This window comes from Vulpes vulpes, chromosome 16 (genome assembly GCF_048418805.1).
Source record: "Vulpes vulpes isolate BD-2025 chromosome 16, VulVul3, whole genome shotgun sequence".
NCBI classification, from domain to species: Eukaryota; Metazoa; Chordata; class Mammalia; order Carnivora; family Canidae; genus Vulpes; species Vulpes vulpes.
In genome coordinates, this window is record NC_132795.1 from 13,269,325 (window position 1) to 13,283,939 (window position 14,615).

The 14,615-nt window shown below is 39.2% G+C and overlaps 1 protein-coding gene across 50 annotated transcripts in view; it reads right to left on the minus strand.

Annotated features, from left to right (window-relative positions):
- The window catches only part of UNC80 (unc-80 homolog, NALCN channel complex subunit), a 216,077-nt gene that overhangs the window by 151,847 nt on the left and 49,615 nt on the right, over positions 1-14,615 (minus strand). For 32 of the 50 annotated variants that reach the window (XM_072743075.1, XM_072743064.1, XM_072743073.1 and 29 more), the window contains exons 12-16: positions 13,883-14,151; positions 12,176-12,544; positions 6,164-6,310; positions 1,879-2,026; positions 797-945 (exon numbers count right to left, since the gene is read on the minus strand). In XM_072743075.1, the coding sequence (XP_072599176.1) occupies positions 797-945; positions 1,879-2,026; positions 6,164-6,310; positions 12,176-12,544; positions 13,883-14,151 (1,082 nt within the window). The remainder of the gene's footprint in view (positions 1-796; positions 946-1,878; positions 2,027-6,163; positions 6,311-12,175; positions 12,545-13,882; positions 14,152-14,615) is intronic. The other 18 variants (XM_072743068.1, XM_072743067.1, XM_072743044.1 and 15 more) reach the window with 1 other exon arrangement.

Genomic DNA, 14,615 nt, shown 5'->3' on the forward strand with positions numbered 1-14,615 from the left:
AATTCCATTTGGTTTAGAGTTTTAGTTTACCTCAAGTTATGAGAATAGTTTCAATGGTTTAGAATAGCTTAAAATGATTTCCTGGATTTAGGTAGATTAGCAGATAGTGTCACTATGTATAAATAGGCTGATTTCTACATAGAAGTCACAATATGTAACAAATTGGTAAGACAGTGAAACATTTCTTTACTCCCCAGAGAGAACTGAATTCATCTGTTCATGTAGATTCATCAGCCTTAATCTACTTTTTGTATCCCAAACCACAATTTCCTTGGCAGCTATTAAGCACTAACTTGTTATAGGCATGGTTCTTCTCCCGCACACTGGTGGCTTTAATGGTTTAATTAACACAGTCATTTATGAGGAGTAGCTAAAAAATTGTGGTGTTCGATAAAAGAAAACAAACCTAGTTTCAGCAGGATAGTTACATTAATTTTTAAAGTAAACGTGGTTTCAAAAATGCTTGGCACAATATTCTTTAATATTTCATGAGCTAATGGTCTGTGCTCTAGCACCTCTTTCTTTTTAAGGCCTCAAAGTACTTTGTAAGTATCTCAGAAACCACCACAGAATCTATGAGGTGGGAGAGGAAGATAAGTCAATTCTGAAGTAGTTTAATGAGTAACAAGGAAAAATGCATTATGAGGCTCTACCATGAGCTACTGTTAACTTTGGGAAAATAGAGTTTAAAGTGCACACTTTTAGAGTCAACTGGTATTTCTCAAGGCCACGACTGAGAACTTTTCCTAGAACAGAGACCAAGAACTCCTGTGGGAAGAAGAGGTGAACTTCTCACCAGATTCTCAGGGCTGTGCAATTCATGCGTGGTTGAAGCGCAGCGTGTGATAAGGGATTTAAACATGGCGCTGACAACGATGCCTTCCACGTTTTGGGCTGTGGATTTGTTGTCCACTGTGGTGAAGTTATTTCCAAACCCAGCCTTGTCTGGAATGCAAAGGCACCAATTCAAGACAATGTTTCCATTAAGCTACACAGGTTAAAGAAGTAATCAAATAGATCTTCATTAAAAGTTAGTCAACTATCATACACGTGTCATATAAACCATAAAAGGCTATATTAAGAAGTTATTTCTTCTTGGGCTCTAATTAAAATGTGTATGTTACTCAACTCAGGGTTCATACATCATTTTCATTTCATTACTGTATTGCATTTGAGTGGTATTGACGGTGTTTGATTTATCATGAATTCAGTGTTCACCACCTCCACCCATACCACAGGTCTCTATGATGGGGTTTTCATAAAGCCATGAAGCTATGAAATGGTTGATGGGGCTACCTATATTTCCACTTGCCTGTTTTTAAAAAATTCAGTATATATATATGGTGTGTGTGTGTGTGTGTCTCAAAATTGCATTACTACTAGTATGTGTATATATATATATACACATATATATCTTTTCTTTCCTGTTTTGTGAAAAAAATCTCCATGCACTGATCCTGGCACACAATAGGTACTCATTTCATATTTGTTGAACTCATGAATATACTCCCTTGTTCCTTGATTTCTGTCTCAGTTGTCATACAACAGAAAGTTGTATGAGACAGAGAGGAGTGCCATGAGTGATGGTAAGTGGACTGAGGGGCTAACAACAGTGAGGATGCCACAGCTTTACCAAATCCCCTTTGCTAAGGTTAAGTTGTCATCAGAAAGCCCCCCAAAATTTGTCATCATAGATGATGCTCAAGCTTTTATTTATACCCTATTACACACACACACACACACACACACACACACACACACACACACACAAACACACTGCCCTCTAAATTCTATCTCCACATATTCAGGGTACCTCTGAAACTCTACCTGCTTCACCTTATAGCGATCTCTCCTGGAACTTGGCACAGCTTTACTTACTGTCAGTGACTGGCTCCATACAAAATCCTAGCAAAGCATGCAAGAAGTCCACTACATTATTGAGAGAGTCCTTGTTCACATAGTCCCTCATGGTTTGTCGGAATTGCATCTTATCTAGCTTGTATAGCTTAGTGAGGCAGTTCTGGGCCTGCAATGAAGGAAGAAAAGTGAAAAAGTCACAGGTACCAGCTTAAGCTAGGGATCCATTAGTCTCAGATAGAAGCCTGCAGAAGGCAAAGGCTTCCATCCCTCCCTTCTGGCAGGTGCTGGCCACTCCTGCTAGTCCCTCTTGTCTGAGCAAGAAAAAGGCAGAGACAAGCTGAGTAGTAGGAGAGACTTTACTTTGAGAAGGGTTGCTCCAAGTAAAACCCAAGGCTAATGTCTAATGCTGGGGCCAGGGGAATTCAATCTTTTCACCAAGATCTAGATTTTAGGATCTCAGTGAAAAAAGCCCAAAGTGTTAAAAAAAAAATTAGGCAGGTTATAGAATTGGTAATCCAGGCTTAGCTCAAAGACGCTGTGCAATGGGAAGAGGTGTACCACTCCCATTTTCAGCTACTTTGAACTTAGGTAGATTTAATGGAGGAGGCGAGAGGGATATAGGAAGTGGGTATCCAGTGTCCTCTTATCTGGCCACGAGAGGAAGATCCTTGAAGCATGAAGGAGGGATAAGATAAAAGCAAGTCTAGCTGACTTATTTATGTGTCTGCATTTGAATGTGAAAGTTTGATATTTAAACAGAAATTGGCCTTATATATATAAAAATCAAGTACCCATTAATTGGCTAGACCCTGCCACTCACAATTATATTTTATATGATCTAGCAAATATTTCTGCCATCTGGCAAAGGGAAAGGGAATAATCTCACCACCAGAACAAATAAAGTCACAGTCACTGGCTACAGAAGGCCACAGACAGAACGTACAGATATTATCTGGTATCATTAGAAGCTTCCCAGCCCTGTCCTACAATGAAGAGAAAAATCACATTTATGTAGTGCTTTGCTATTTAAAATTTGTTTCTTGCTTGTAAGTGCATAACAACACTTGACTTTCATACCTCTGTGATTTGATGAGTATCCCCATACTGCAGTGGAGGAAGCTGAAGGTCATGGAAGTCAAGGACTTTGTCCAAGTTGACACGGTTCACAGCAGAACCAAAATTAGGAGTCAGAGTCTTGCCCTTTATTTTTTTATTTTTTTTTTTGAGTCTTGCCCTTTATTGTGGTTATTTCTCTTTAATATTAATCCTAGAGGTCCTATGAAGGATCCAGATAATGACCGGGGAAAACATATTCAGATACCACCCACTTTCAAAAAGAACTGACCATGATGGATTAATAGAGATTAGTTGATATCTTGAAGACACATTCTGTGTAAGAGATATAAGGAAGTCCATGACAAAGGAATGAAATGGGGGAAATAATAGGAGGAGACTCTAGGTTGAGGGAAAAGGCTAAGGATCAAGGAAAGAGAGGTGGCTGGGTGAGGACCACCTTAATTGAGGATAGAGATCCTTGGGCAACCAGGCATAATCTCGGAAGAAAGAATGGAGACAGCAATCCCAAAGAATTCAAACTTACAAGGTAGGCCCTTAATGGTTTTCCAGAAGAAAACTTAAGTTACATCACTACTTTGACAAATCAAGGCCCAGTGAAGGATTCTGGGAAAATTTGAGGGGAAGAAGGAAAGATTTTCAAAGGCTCAGTCTTGGAATTAGCAATAAACTTCTTGGTATGACCATGCTGTAATCTCTCCATCTATACCACAAAGTCAGGTGAATTGATAATTGTTTTCATTCTCCCTTTACTAGGTCCTAGAATATTGTGAAATTAGGTGTTTTTATTTCAGAGAGGTTATTGGTTGCTAGATCTCAGGCAAGCTCATTTTTTTTCCTTACAAAATAAATGCTGTTTGCTACAAAATTATGTTTTCAAGGCATTTACATATTTCCTACATGAAGAAGTATTTAATTATTATCCCATAAAGAATTTGCGAAGATCTTCATTGCTATACTTACGAAGCACTTTAAAATTCTGGGTTGGAATGCCCTGAAGCACAAATTATCCTATATTCTCTACAAAACACACCAAAGACAGCATCGTTTCAAATCTACTCTTTGGAGGCTATTAGAACATCTGAATGAGTTCCATGGGAAGTTTAATAAGCAAGAATCAGAATATTGAACCTTAAGTATTTTGATTCTGAATGAATGTTCTAAACTTCTCCAAGAGATATAAAACTGTCAGAGTGAATTCCCTTTTGATAGTTTAGGACTACCAGCAAATGATTAACCTAAAAAAACACATGCTGGAATTATCAGGCATTTTGATGAATATCATTAAAGTAATCTCTTTCTCTCTTTCTTCCTTTTTTTTAAAAATATAAAGGCCCTGATCCAGTAGAAGTAAGAAATATTCTTAACATCTTTTTTTAATAAATTAATTTTTTATTGTTCAATTTACCCACATACAGAATAACACCCAGTGCTCACCCCGTCAAGTGTCCCCCTCAGTGCCCGTCACCCATTCTATTCTTAACATCTTAAGTAACTTCTGAAAATTCAATGTTTTAGAAATTTGCAAATACCCAGCTTCTTGAATTAGACTTTCCCAGGGATAATTTCTGGAATTTGTATCTCTTGGATGATGTGTTTGCTGAACAAGGATAGACAAATAAAATCCCTATAATGAGTATTAAATTAAACTGGGCTACAAGGTAATAGAAGAGTCACGATGTGAGTCAGGAAAGCTGAGAAGGCAGGTCAAAAACTGGGGAAAAAAAAACAAAAAACAAAACAAAATCTGTCTGGACATACTGATAGGAAATGTTCAGTAGTCTCAGTGAGGAAAGCATGGTGGACTCCTAAGCAGTAAATGGTCTCTCCAATAGCTTGTGACACAACTAGTCTTACTTTCTCCAAGTCTAGAAAGACAAGTTCTGGTGTCATAACCAGTGTATACTGCCAGCTAAAGTAGGACACTTATTATATTTTAGTGTTTCATTTCAGGAAATTGGTCTTCTGTATGAGGAGTAGTAATGTCTTAGCCTTGAAGACATTTATTCATACTGTGATAGAATTAAAAATCACACATTAAAAATCACATACACATGCCCCAAAATGGGGGCAACGTCAAGTCTCTATTGCCTTATTGTTATTTCGATTTTTAAATTTGGAGCCTCAAAATCTAGATCTTGGTCAAAGTTGTCATGCTTCAGAATTTAGAAGTTAATTACTGTGAATATAACCCCCCATATACAAGCAACAAACTAATATAACTCAACATAAAGAATATAAAAGAAAGAGACAAGGATGGATAAATGGATAGATGGATAGATGGGTGGATGGGTAGATGACAGAAAGAAACTGAGCATGCTAGGACTGTGTGAACATTTCATGACAAAAACTAATACCAAGAAAAAAAATGAGCTGGCATCAGATTTTGACATGATCCTAAAACTCTGCCATCTTATGTCAAAGGGTTTCCTGGACTCAATTTTGCCTAAAACCCTTATTTTCAGGAGGATATTTTCTTATGATTTCAGTTCAAATGTATGCATGAGGCAACCGTCCCAGTGGGGACTTGCTATGGAGGTGAGTTGTTGCTCAAGAGTGAAAAGAAAAGTAGCAATCGGTGGAGGCAAATGAAAAGGAGCTGGAATATGACCATGTTCCATGACAGAATTATGCTTTGCAAACCCAAGCGCAGAGTTCCAAGTTTCACACAGTTCAGGGGGACGTGATCTCCAACACGGAGGAGTTCAAGGTTCATTCTCAAACAAAGCAGCCAGAACATGACTGGCTACTTTTCCAGTCCTGTTTTGTCCCAATAAGGGCCATTTTCCATATCCACATAAGAATGACAAACAGTCCTAAACTTTGACCCCTTTTCTTTACTATAAAGTATGTTTCTATAGTACCCAGGCAGATGATTAAAAAGTCATTTGTCACAGACCATCAGAGGCTTGTTAAATGTATTCATTTTTGCAAAGGTCTTTCAAACTCTTAATTTACACATTCCAATTATATACCCTTTCACCAACTGGGAGTTGGTCTGCCCCTAGGCACAAGGCAGAAGTGTTTTCCCAATTAAACTTTCCTAAGCCTGGGTTTTAGAGGTCTTGAGATATGTTGTGGGAATCCTCCCACTCCGAATCAGCATTAATCATCCCTAATGAAATACAGTATTTTTCAGGGAACACTGACCCTCATTGTCAAAGGACTCATTCCCAAATTGGAGACAGGGAAGAGGGAGAGGAAATGGAATCTACTTTAATTCTCTTACATTCTCTCGGAATACCTGGTGTCTCAGACGATCTCCAGAGAGCCCTCGGTGTCCTTCTCCGCAACCATAGGCACATCCCAAGGACTTCACTATTTTGATGAGCATGGTGAGAGCAAGCCTATGGTTGCTTACAGGTGTACTTTCATCCTAGTGCCATGAACAAGAAAGAAAGAGATCTGTTCACTTAGTCACAAAACCCTTTTGGTGCTGAGATTCCATTTTGCAATTAAACCAAGTTTTATATGTTTACGGTGAGCACGTGCAACTTCAAAAACAGAATTGTCAAAGGCTCAACAAGCAAGTTAACCTTTCTAAAATCCAGAATGCGATTTAAAAGAAAGAAAAATGTGCATTTTGATCACCCTCTAGTGCAAAAAGATATGAATGTAGACTTCTTGATTAGAAAACATGCTTTCTGTATCCTTGGCAGACTATGAGAACCACCTAGAGAGACAAGGGGCACCATCAGTGATGAAGGCAAATAGATTTTTCCAGAAGCTACCCTCATCCATCAGGCTTCTCATAGGGCCACCAGGCAAGGATCATTGCTAAATTTCTGGAAGTGATCACAGTCTGGAACTTTGAAATCACATGGCAACTTCTTACATTTTTAAGGGATTTTCTAATTCTGTATTTTCACTGTATTGTAATATGCACCAGCAAAGTGAGAGATTTGTCAGTGTTCAACTTGCTTCTTCCTTTGAGGGTAAATAGGAAGCCCTCCTGAGATGAATAATGAAAATGGTTTTCATCTTCTCTTTTGCTCCATTTAATCCTTGTTAGTGGAGGACACAGCTTCTAGAAAAATGAACTTCTGTGAATTATTTCCGAAGAGGCAGAAGGATCCTAACAATTTCCCTATGTTGGCATACTGTGCAGAACAAAGAAAATAATGTATAAGCATTGTTCTGTAAATGATAAAGGGCTTTTCCATTGTCGTGTGGATCAGGTGGCTATGGAAACAATGAGGTCACACATAGAAAGTACTTGAATGTGGGTAGGAAATGAAAGAGACGGAGTTATCTAGACATAATCCATAATTTGGATTAAAGTTATATACAGTTGGTCCTCCTTTTCTAGTCTACAGGCTCATGTAGTGGATGTAGTGCTGAGATGTCCCCTGCAGAACTGGCCATTCTCTGAGCCTGTTAGTTTTGCTGGCTGACAGCTCTCTACTGAGATCCTAACCAGCCATTGCTCTTAGCTAAAGGAGACCTGCTTCAGGCCACACGGGGTGGCTCAGTGGTTTAGCGCCGCCTTCAGCTCAGGGCCTGATTTCTGGAGACCCGGGATTGAGTCCCATATCAGGCTCCCTGCATGGAGCCTGCTTCTCCCTCTGCCTCTCTCTCTGTCTCTCTCTGTGTGTCTCTCATGAATAAATAAATAAAATCTTTAAAAAAAAATAAAGGAGACTTGCCTCATCTAAGGTTATGCTCTTCTGGTGTCTGCCTCCAATGGCTGGTCAAAGGCAGAATGAGGGTAGGGGCTCTAAAAGGGGGCTCCCTTCCCCAACTTGGAGATCACTTTCAAGAGTCATCCTTGCTTTAGAGTTCCTTGTGTGATGGGCTGAGCTCTCTTACAACCATGTTGAAGTGCAACTTCACCCTCTCCCCCAGCCTGCTTCTTTTATACCTCATAGATGTTGCTTCTGAGAGGACACTCCAGGAAACTTCCTGCACACATCTGCACATCTGAGTCTGTTTCCTGGGAACTCTATAGATCAGATGATTGCAAATGGAAGACTCAGACTTATCAATAAACATTTATTTATTTATTATATATACACCAATTCAGTAGTGTTTTAGTTTGGATTCAAATACTAGCTCCATAACCTTAGGCCAGCCACTTAACCACCCTATGATTATGGGAATCGTAAAAATACCTATGTCATACAGCCATGAGGCTAACATGTAAGACACATAATAATAGCAAAACAAATGTTAATTATTACTTCCAGGTATGGGACACTGCTCTCCTTTGAGGCAACTTCGTGCAAATTAGAAAAGGCATTCCTGTGGGCGGATGAGTCAGAAAAAGCTGAGCCCTTGTAGGTAGATGCAGCCCTGGGGTGCTAGGGCTATAGATGCAGCTATTCCTGGGGTGAGTATCTCAGTGAGCAGAGCATGGACTGGATTTCAGTTCCTTCTTGCCCCATTAGCCACGAGGCCTTGTGTAGTGCACAGACTGCACAGCCACAGGCAGTAAGCAGTGTCTCGGAAAAGTTCACCTAGAGCCTGATTTGGAAGGTTGGTTTATGTTCATTTTTAGATTACTATATGTTCCTTTAAAAAAATCTCTAGCTCCAAAAGCTCTTTGTAAGTATCTATTCAGATTTAGATTTTTCTTTACACCTTCAGATGTCCTTAGGATTTAGGTTCCACTTATAGGAGACAATCAGAAAGATGTACCAAGCTACAGCCAGAAATCAGGACAGATACTAAATAACATTTCAAGCTCTCAGTGTTAGTCAGTAGCAAATATAGAAATAGAAATTAGATCTTCCTTTCTGAATTAATAAATTCCCCATGCTTCTGGTATTACTAGGTTGCAAAATTAGATAAACTCTCTGATTTCACTGAAGGTAACAGGGATTTAGGGCAGAACAGAACCGTGAGAATCACAAATACATGACTTGATCTATGGTTAGGTTTTATTTTATAGATTCTTTGTTTTACAAAGAATAGTATTTTCCAGAACTAACTACAAAACACTGGTATCTTGGTAGCTGTCTTATAGTCTGATATCAAAAAAATCCCATCTAATCAAGAGTGATAACTTCAGTTAAAATGATGTTTATATTATCTAGTACCTAGTATAATAACTAGATTATAAATAGGCAAGAGACTTGCAGGTCTACAATAAGAAATCAGATACAGATACCAATTGGATAACATTTTAGAACATTAAAGAAAAATATAATACTAACAATGGACCTCAGACATTCTTAGGATACATAACAAAGCCCTCTTAAATTAGTTGGAATATCTAAGCTTTACTAATAAAAGCCTATCAAGGGGCACCTGGGTGGCTCAATCGGTTAAGTGTCTGCCTTCTGCTCAGGTCATGATCTCAGGGTCCTGGGATCAAGCCCCATATCAGGCTCCCTGCTCAGTGGGGATTGTGCTTCTCCCTCCCTCTCTCTGCTCCTCCAGCTGCTTATGCTCTCTCTCTCTCAAATAGGTAAACAATATCTTTTAAAAAAAAGCCTATTAAAATTTCACAGCTCTATTTTCTGTTGAATATTATAATGGATACAATACCATCTATTAGCTCTTTGAGTAGCCAGCTTAGATGAATCAGTACAACATGGAAATTTAGTAAGAGTGAGATCTGAGGATTTGGGGATTGTCCTCAGTGACATACGAATTGGTACAAAGATGGGAACATGGAGTACTGAATGAGAGAATTAGAAAATACACATTTCTGATGAAGGCAAAGGAAGAAAATCCTAAAGGAAAGATTCTGTAATCCCAAGAATATGGGGAAAGGATATTTGGATCAGAGACTCAGAATATTAGGAAGATGGGAGTAGACAATAAGATGAAGAAACAGAGATGATAAATGCACCTTAAAAATAGGTCAATTCAATTGGGACTAGAAAGAGATGGAGAATGCGGAGAAAAGGGAACCCTCTTACACTGTTGGTGGGAATGTGAACTGGTGCAGCCACTCTGGAAAACTGTGTGGAGGTTCCTCAAAGAGTTAAAAATAGACCTGCCCTATGACCCAGCAATTGCACTGTTGGGGATTTACCCCAAAGATTCAGATGCAATGAAACGTCGGGACACCTGCACCCCGATGTTTCTATCAGCAATGGCCACAATAGCCAAACTGTGGAAGGAGCCTCGGTGTCCATCGAAAGATGAATGGATAAAGAAGATGTGGTTTATGTATACAATGGAATATTCCTCAGCCATTAGAAACGACAAATACCCACCATTTGTTTCAACGTGGATGGAACTGGAGGGTATTATGCTGAGTGAAATAAGTCAATCGGAGAAGGACAAGCAGTGTATGTTCTCATTCATTTGGGGAATATAAATAATAGTGAAAGGGAATATAAAGGAAGGGAGAAGAAATGTTGGGAAATATCAGGAAGGGAGACAGAACATAAAGACTCCTAACTCGGGGAAACGAACTAGGGGTGGTGGAAGGGGGGAGGAGGGTGGGTGTTGGAGGGGAATGGGTGACGGGCACTGAGGTGGACACTTGACGGGATGAGCACTGGGTGTTTTTCTGTATGTTGGTAAATTGAACACCAATAAAAATTAATAAAAAAATAAATAAATAAACATTTTGACCAGAAAGCTAAAAAAAAAAAAAAAAGAAAGAAAGAGATGGAGAAGAAATTACAAAAGAGGAAGGAACACTACACACTTTTACAGATATAAAAACCTGACAGCCTATAAGAAATGATGGCCAATTCATAGTTTAGATAAATATGTAGATGGTACAACTCTGCACAGTGTCGTATTACATGTGTAAACACCTGACCTGATATGTACACATCATACCATGTTAAAGATTCAAATATTTTGTTAATTTCAACTTGTTAGCATTTGAACATTTTCTAACAAAAGCTCTGAACTGAAATCAGTGTATGTTATGTGAATTTAAGTTATGGTAATTCTTTTTTTTTTTTTCTAAGCAGACCTCAAACCCAGCATGGAGCCCAATGCAGGGACTTGAACTCACAACCCTGAGATCAAGACCTGATGATATCAAGAGTCCAACGCTTAACCTATAGAGCCACCCAAGAGTTCCAAGCTATGATAATTCTTATCTAAAACCCAAATTAAAGGAGAAGATTAATTTTTGGCATTAAGTTCAGAGATCATAAACAAGGTGGTACCAAGGCAAAGGGAATTAATTCAGGAAAAACCAATAATAAGAAAGCTAAAATCATGAGATGTGAAACACTGAGACATGAGAGTGCCAAGGCTAGTCTTTCGAACCAACACCAATAAACCAATCAATTAGCTGAATAAATTTCTTCCCTTTTCTCCATAGTGATTGAAATTGGCTGCCCAAAAATGTGTCCCTTAGATCAAGAGAAAAAAACATTATTTTGAGGAAAAATTATACTGCTTGTTATGGTAGGAATGTGTTCCCCTCAAATTCATAATATGTTGAAGCCCTATGCTCCAATGTGATGGTGTTTGAAGATGTGGCCTTTGGGAGGTAATTAGGATTAGGTAAGATCATGAGAACGGTCCTGGTCTGATAAGATCAGTACCTTTATAAGAAAAGACACCAGAGAGGGACGCCTGGGTGGCTCAGTGGTTGAGTGTCTGCCTTTGGCCCAGGGAGTGATCCCAGGATCCAGGATCGGGTCCCATATCAGGCTTCTTGCAGGGAACCTGCTTCTCCCTCAGCCTGTGTCTCTGCCTCTCTCTTGCTGTGTCTCTCATGAATAAATAAATACATCCTTAAAAAAAAAAAAAAGAAGGAAAAGACACCAGAGAACTCTGTGTGTGTGTATGTGTGTGTATACAGAAAAAGAGGCCAGGTGAGCACAGAGTCAGATGGCAGTCACCTACAACCCATAAGAAGCTTAAGAAGCCTTGTGGAACCTTCACCTTGGACTTTCCGGCCTCCAGAAGTGTGAGAAATAAATTTCTATTGTTTAACCCACCCAATCTATGGCATTTTGTTATGTCAATCTGAGAAGAAAACTGCTCAATTTTGTCAGAGCCTGAAAATCTTGAGAAAGAGGCTATTCTTGGCAGACGGAGAATTATGGTAATATAGTGTAACTGAGATAACAACCCTGAAGACATACGTGACCAGGAAATTAGCTCTAACACTGCTTGAACAGCAGTGGTTTCTGAATTGAGATACAGTTTCATCTAACCATTTCTGCTAATGCCTGATGACAATCCGGTAAAGAGATTTCTAGGCTCACCATTTCCTTGCTTTAGTTACTAGCTGTGATTCTGAGTCTGCAAGCAGGCACTGGAAAGAAATTAGGGGCAACACTTCACGAGAACACAGAAGGTGGTTCAGTCATACCTTCTCTTGGTTCTTATCATTCTTCTCATAAGGTCCACCACCACCTCCTCCACCTCCTCCTCCATCACCTCCTCCACCTCCTCCGTCTCCACCTCCTCCTTCTTCTCCTCCACCATCTCCAGCTCCACTAACTGAAGGGCCCCCAAATCCACAGGGTGAACTTCCAGATACTCCTTTGAACTGGAAGGTTCCCTCACTTGCTCTTTTCTCCATAGTCTCATTTTCCTTGTTTTCACTCTTCTTTCTGTTCTTTTCTACACAAGGCACCACACCAAGTTGAAGCAAGCATTCAACAATGTTCAGCGCCACATCACAGATACGAGAACTGATGTCATGATTAAGGACAAGATAAACAGCCTTCAGAACCACCTGAGGAGAAGACAAAGATAAACAGAGGCTGATTAATTTGCCCGAACTACCTCTTCCTGCAAAGATTTGGTTATTCTGTTTAGTCCATTTTCTTTGGGCTGTTTTTTTGCATTTCAGAATAATTCAGGTAATCTTTAGATGTTCCTATCTAAACTGCATTGGAACCTTGTGTATATGCTTAATATAGAGTATAAGTCACCCAAAGAATTAAAATGTATGTGTTAAAAAGATGATTCTATGTATCATCTCACTTAAGTATCCCAAAACTTGCCATAATAGGGACAATTAATAGGGATCCTGAAGAACAGTGAATTAATGGGACAGTAATTTTTTGTCCAAAGGGAAACCTGTTCAACTGATTTTAATTTAAATTAAATTAGCCAGGATATAGTATAACACCCAGTGCTCATTCCATCAAGTGCCCTCCTTAATGCACTTCACCCAGTCACTCCATCCCCCCACCCGCATCTTCTTCTGCAACCCTTTATTTGTTTTCCAGAGTTAGGAGTCTCTCATGGTTTTATCTTCCTCTCTAATTTTTCCCCACTCAGTTTCCCCCCCTTCCCTTATGGTCCCTTTCACTATTTCTTATATTCTTATAGTCAGCTGATTTTTAAAATCAGAGTGCTTTAATCCTCTGCTTTGCACTTTCTGTCAATAATGGATAAAGAACAATGATTTCCATATCTACAAGATAAAGGAACATTGAGGCGTTCACAATTGTATCATTATTTACACTTCAATTTTAAATGCAAAATATTTGCATGTTTAAATTATGTCCTTTCATTGATTTTAATATTTTAAATTATTTACTGAGCCAGTTCTCTGATGTGAAATAAAAAATTTTGTGAAATATAATTGTAAATTATAACAACCCTTTCATTTGCTAATAACTATAATCAAGACAGGCATTCTTGAGAATGCAAGTTTAAATCTTTTAATGGGCTTCTATTCATTTTCCCTTGCTACATGGGAGGTTTGGAGTCATGTTGCTTATATAATGAAATAAAATAAACTGAGAACTTTTTCTCTTATTCTACAAAAAAAGGGACTTAGTACACACACATTTATGTACATTTTAGATATGCATATTCAGAATTTGATAATGTTTTTGGATTATAAACATATTCTGAGACCACATCTCATGTAGTATAATGCTTGGGGAAAAAAAGGGAAAGGTGCCTCTGTAATGGTTGACACATCCACGGAATTTTTTATACGGGTAGCCCTTTAATTTTGAGGTTCAACATTGCTAAGAACCTATATGCCTGTTTTTCCCAACGTCCTAAAAACTAGATCAAAGAGTCTGTATCTTCCAAGCTTTGATAAGCTTCTTACCGAAAGATCAAGCATGCCATTCTTGTGGACAAAGTTATTGGTCCCATCGATATGTTCCGTGTCCTCTAAGTAGCTGTAGTTTATGCAGGAGTCTGTGAGGCTTCGGGGCAGGTTTGCACAAGCCAAGGGTTCATGTGTCATCTCCGGGATAGGCACCTGGTTGCAGAGCTTCCTCATATGCTCACTGAAAAAGTCTGCGTAGCCTACGTTGAACGATGCCAGGGTGGTGTTGAAGGTTGCCACTGTGATAGTGGAGATCTGAGATCTCACTAATAAAAAGAAAGCCACGTATTAGTTCTCCCCATGTCAGCTTGTAACATCGTGCCAGACAGTACACTCTAATGAGCACAATCACAGCTGAAGCGTCATAGATGTTTGACTTATAGTCTCAAAGCTATTCTCAATTTCCATGGAATTGCCTCGGAGTGTCAAAAGCCATGTAATATCTGGTAAATAATGAAAGTTATAGGGGATCCCTGGGTGGCTCAGCGGTCTGGCACCTGCCTTTGGCCCAGGACGTGATCCTGGAACCCCGGGATCAAGTCCCGCATCGGGCTCCCGGCATGGAGCCTGCTTCTCCCTCTGCCTGTGTCTCTGCCTCTCTCTCTCTCTGTGTCCATCATAAATAAATAAATCTTTAAAAAAATAATGAAGGTTATAGAAAATGTGGATTCCAACTGGTTTTCTTAAGACCCAGGCTAGAGTGTAACTCTTGTTTAACAGGTGGATTTTA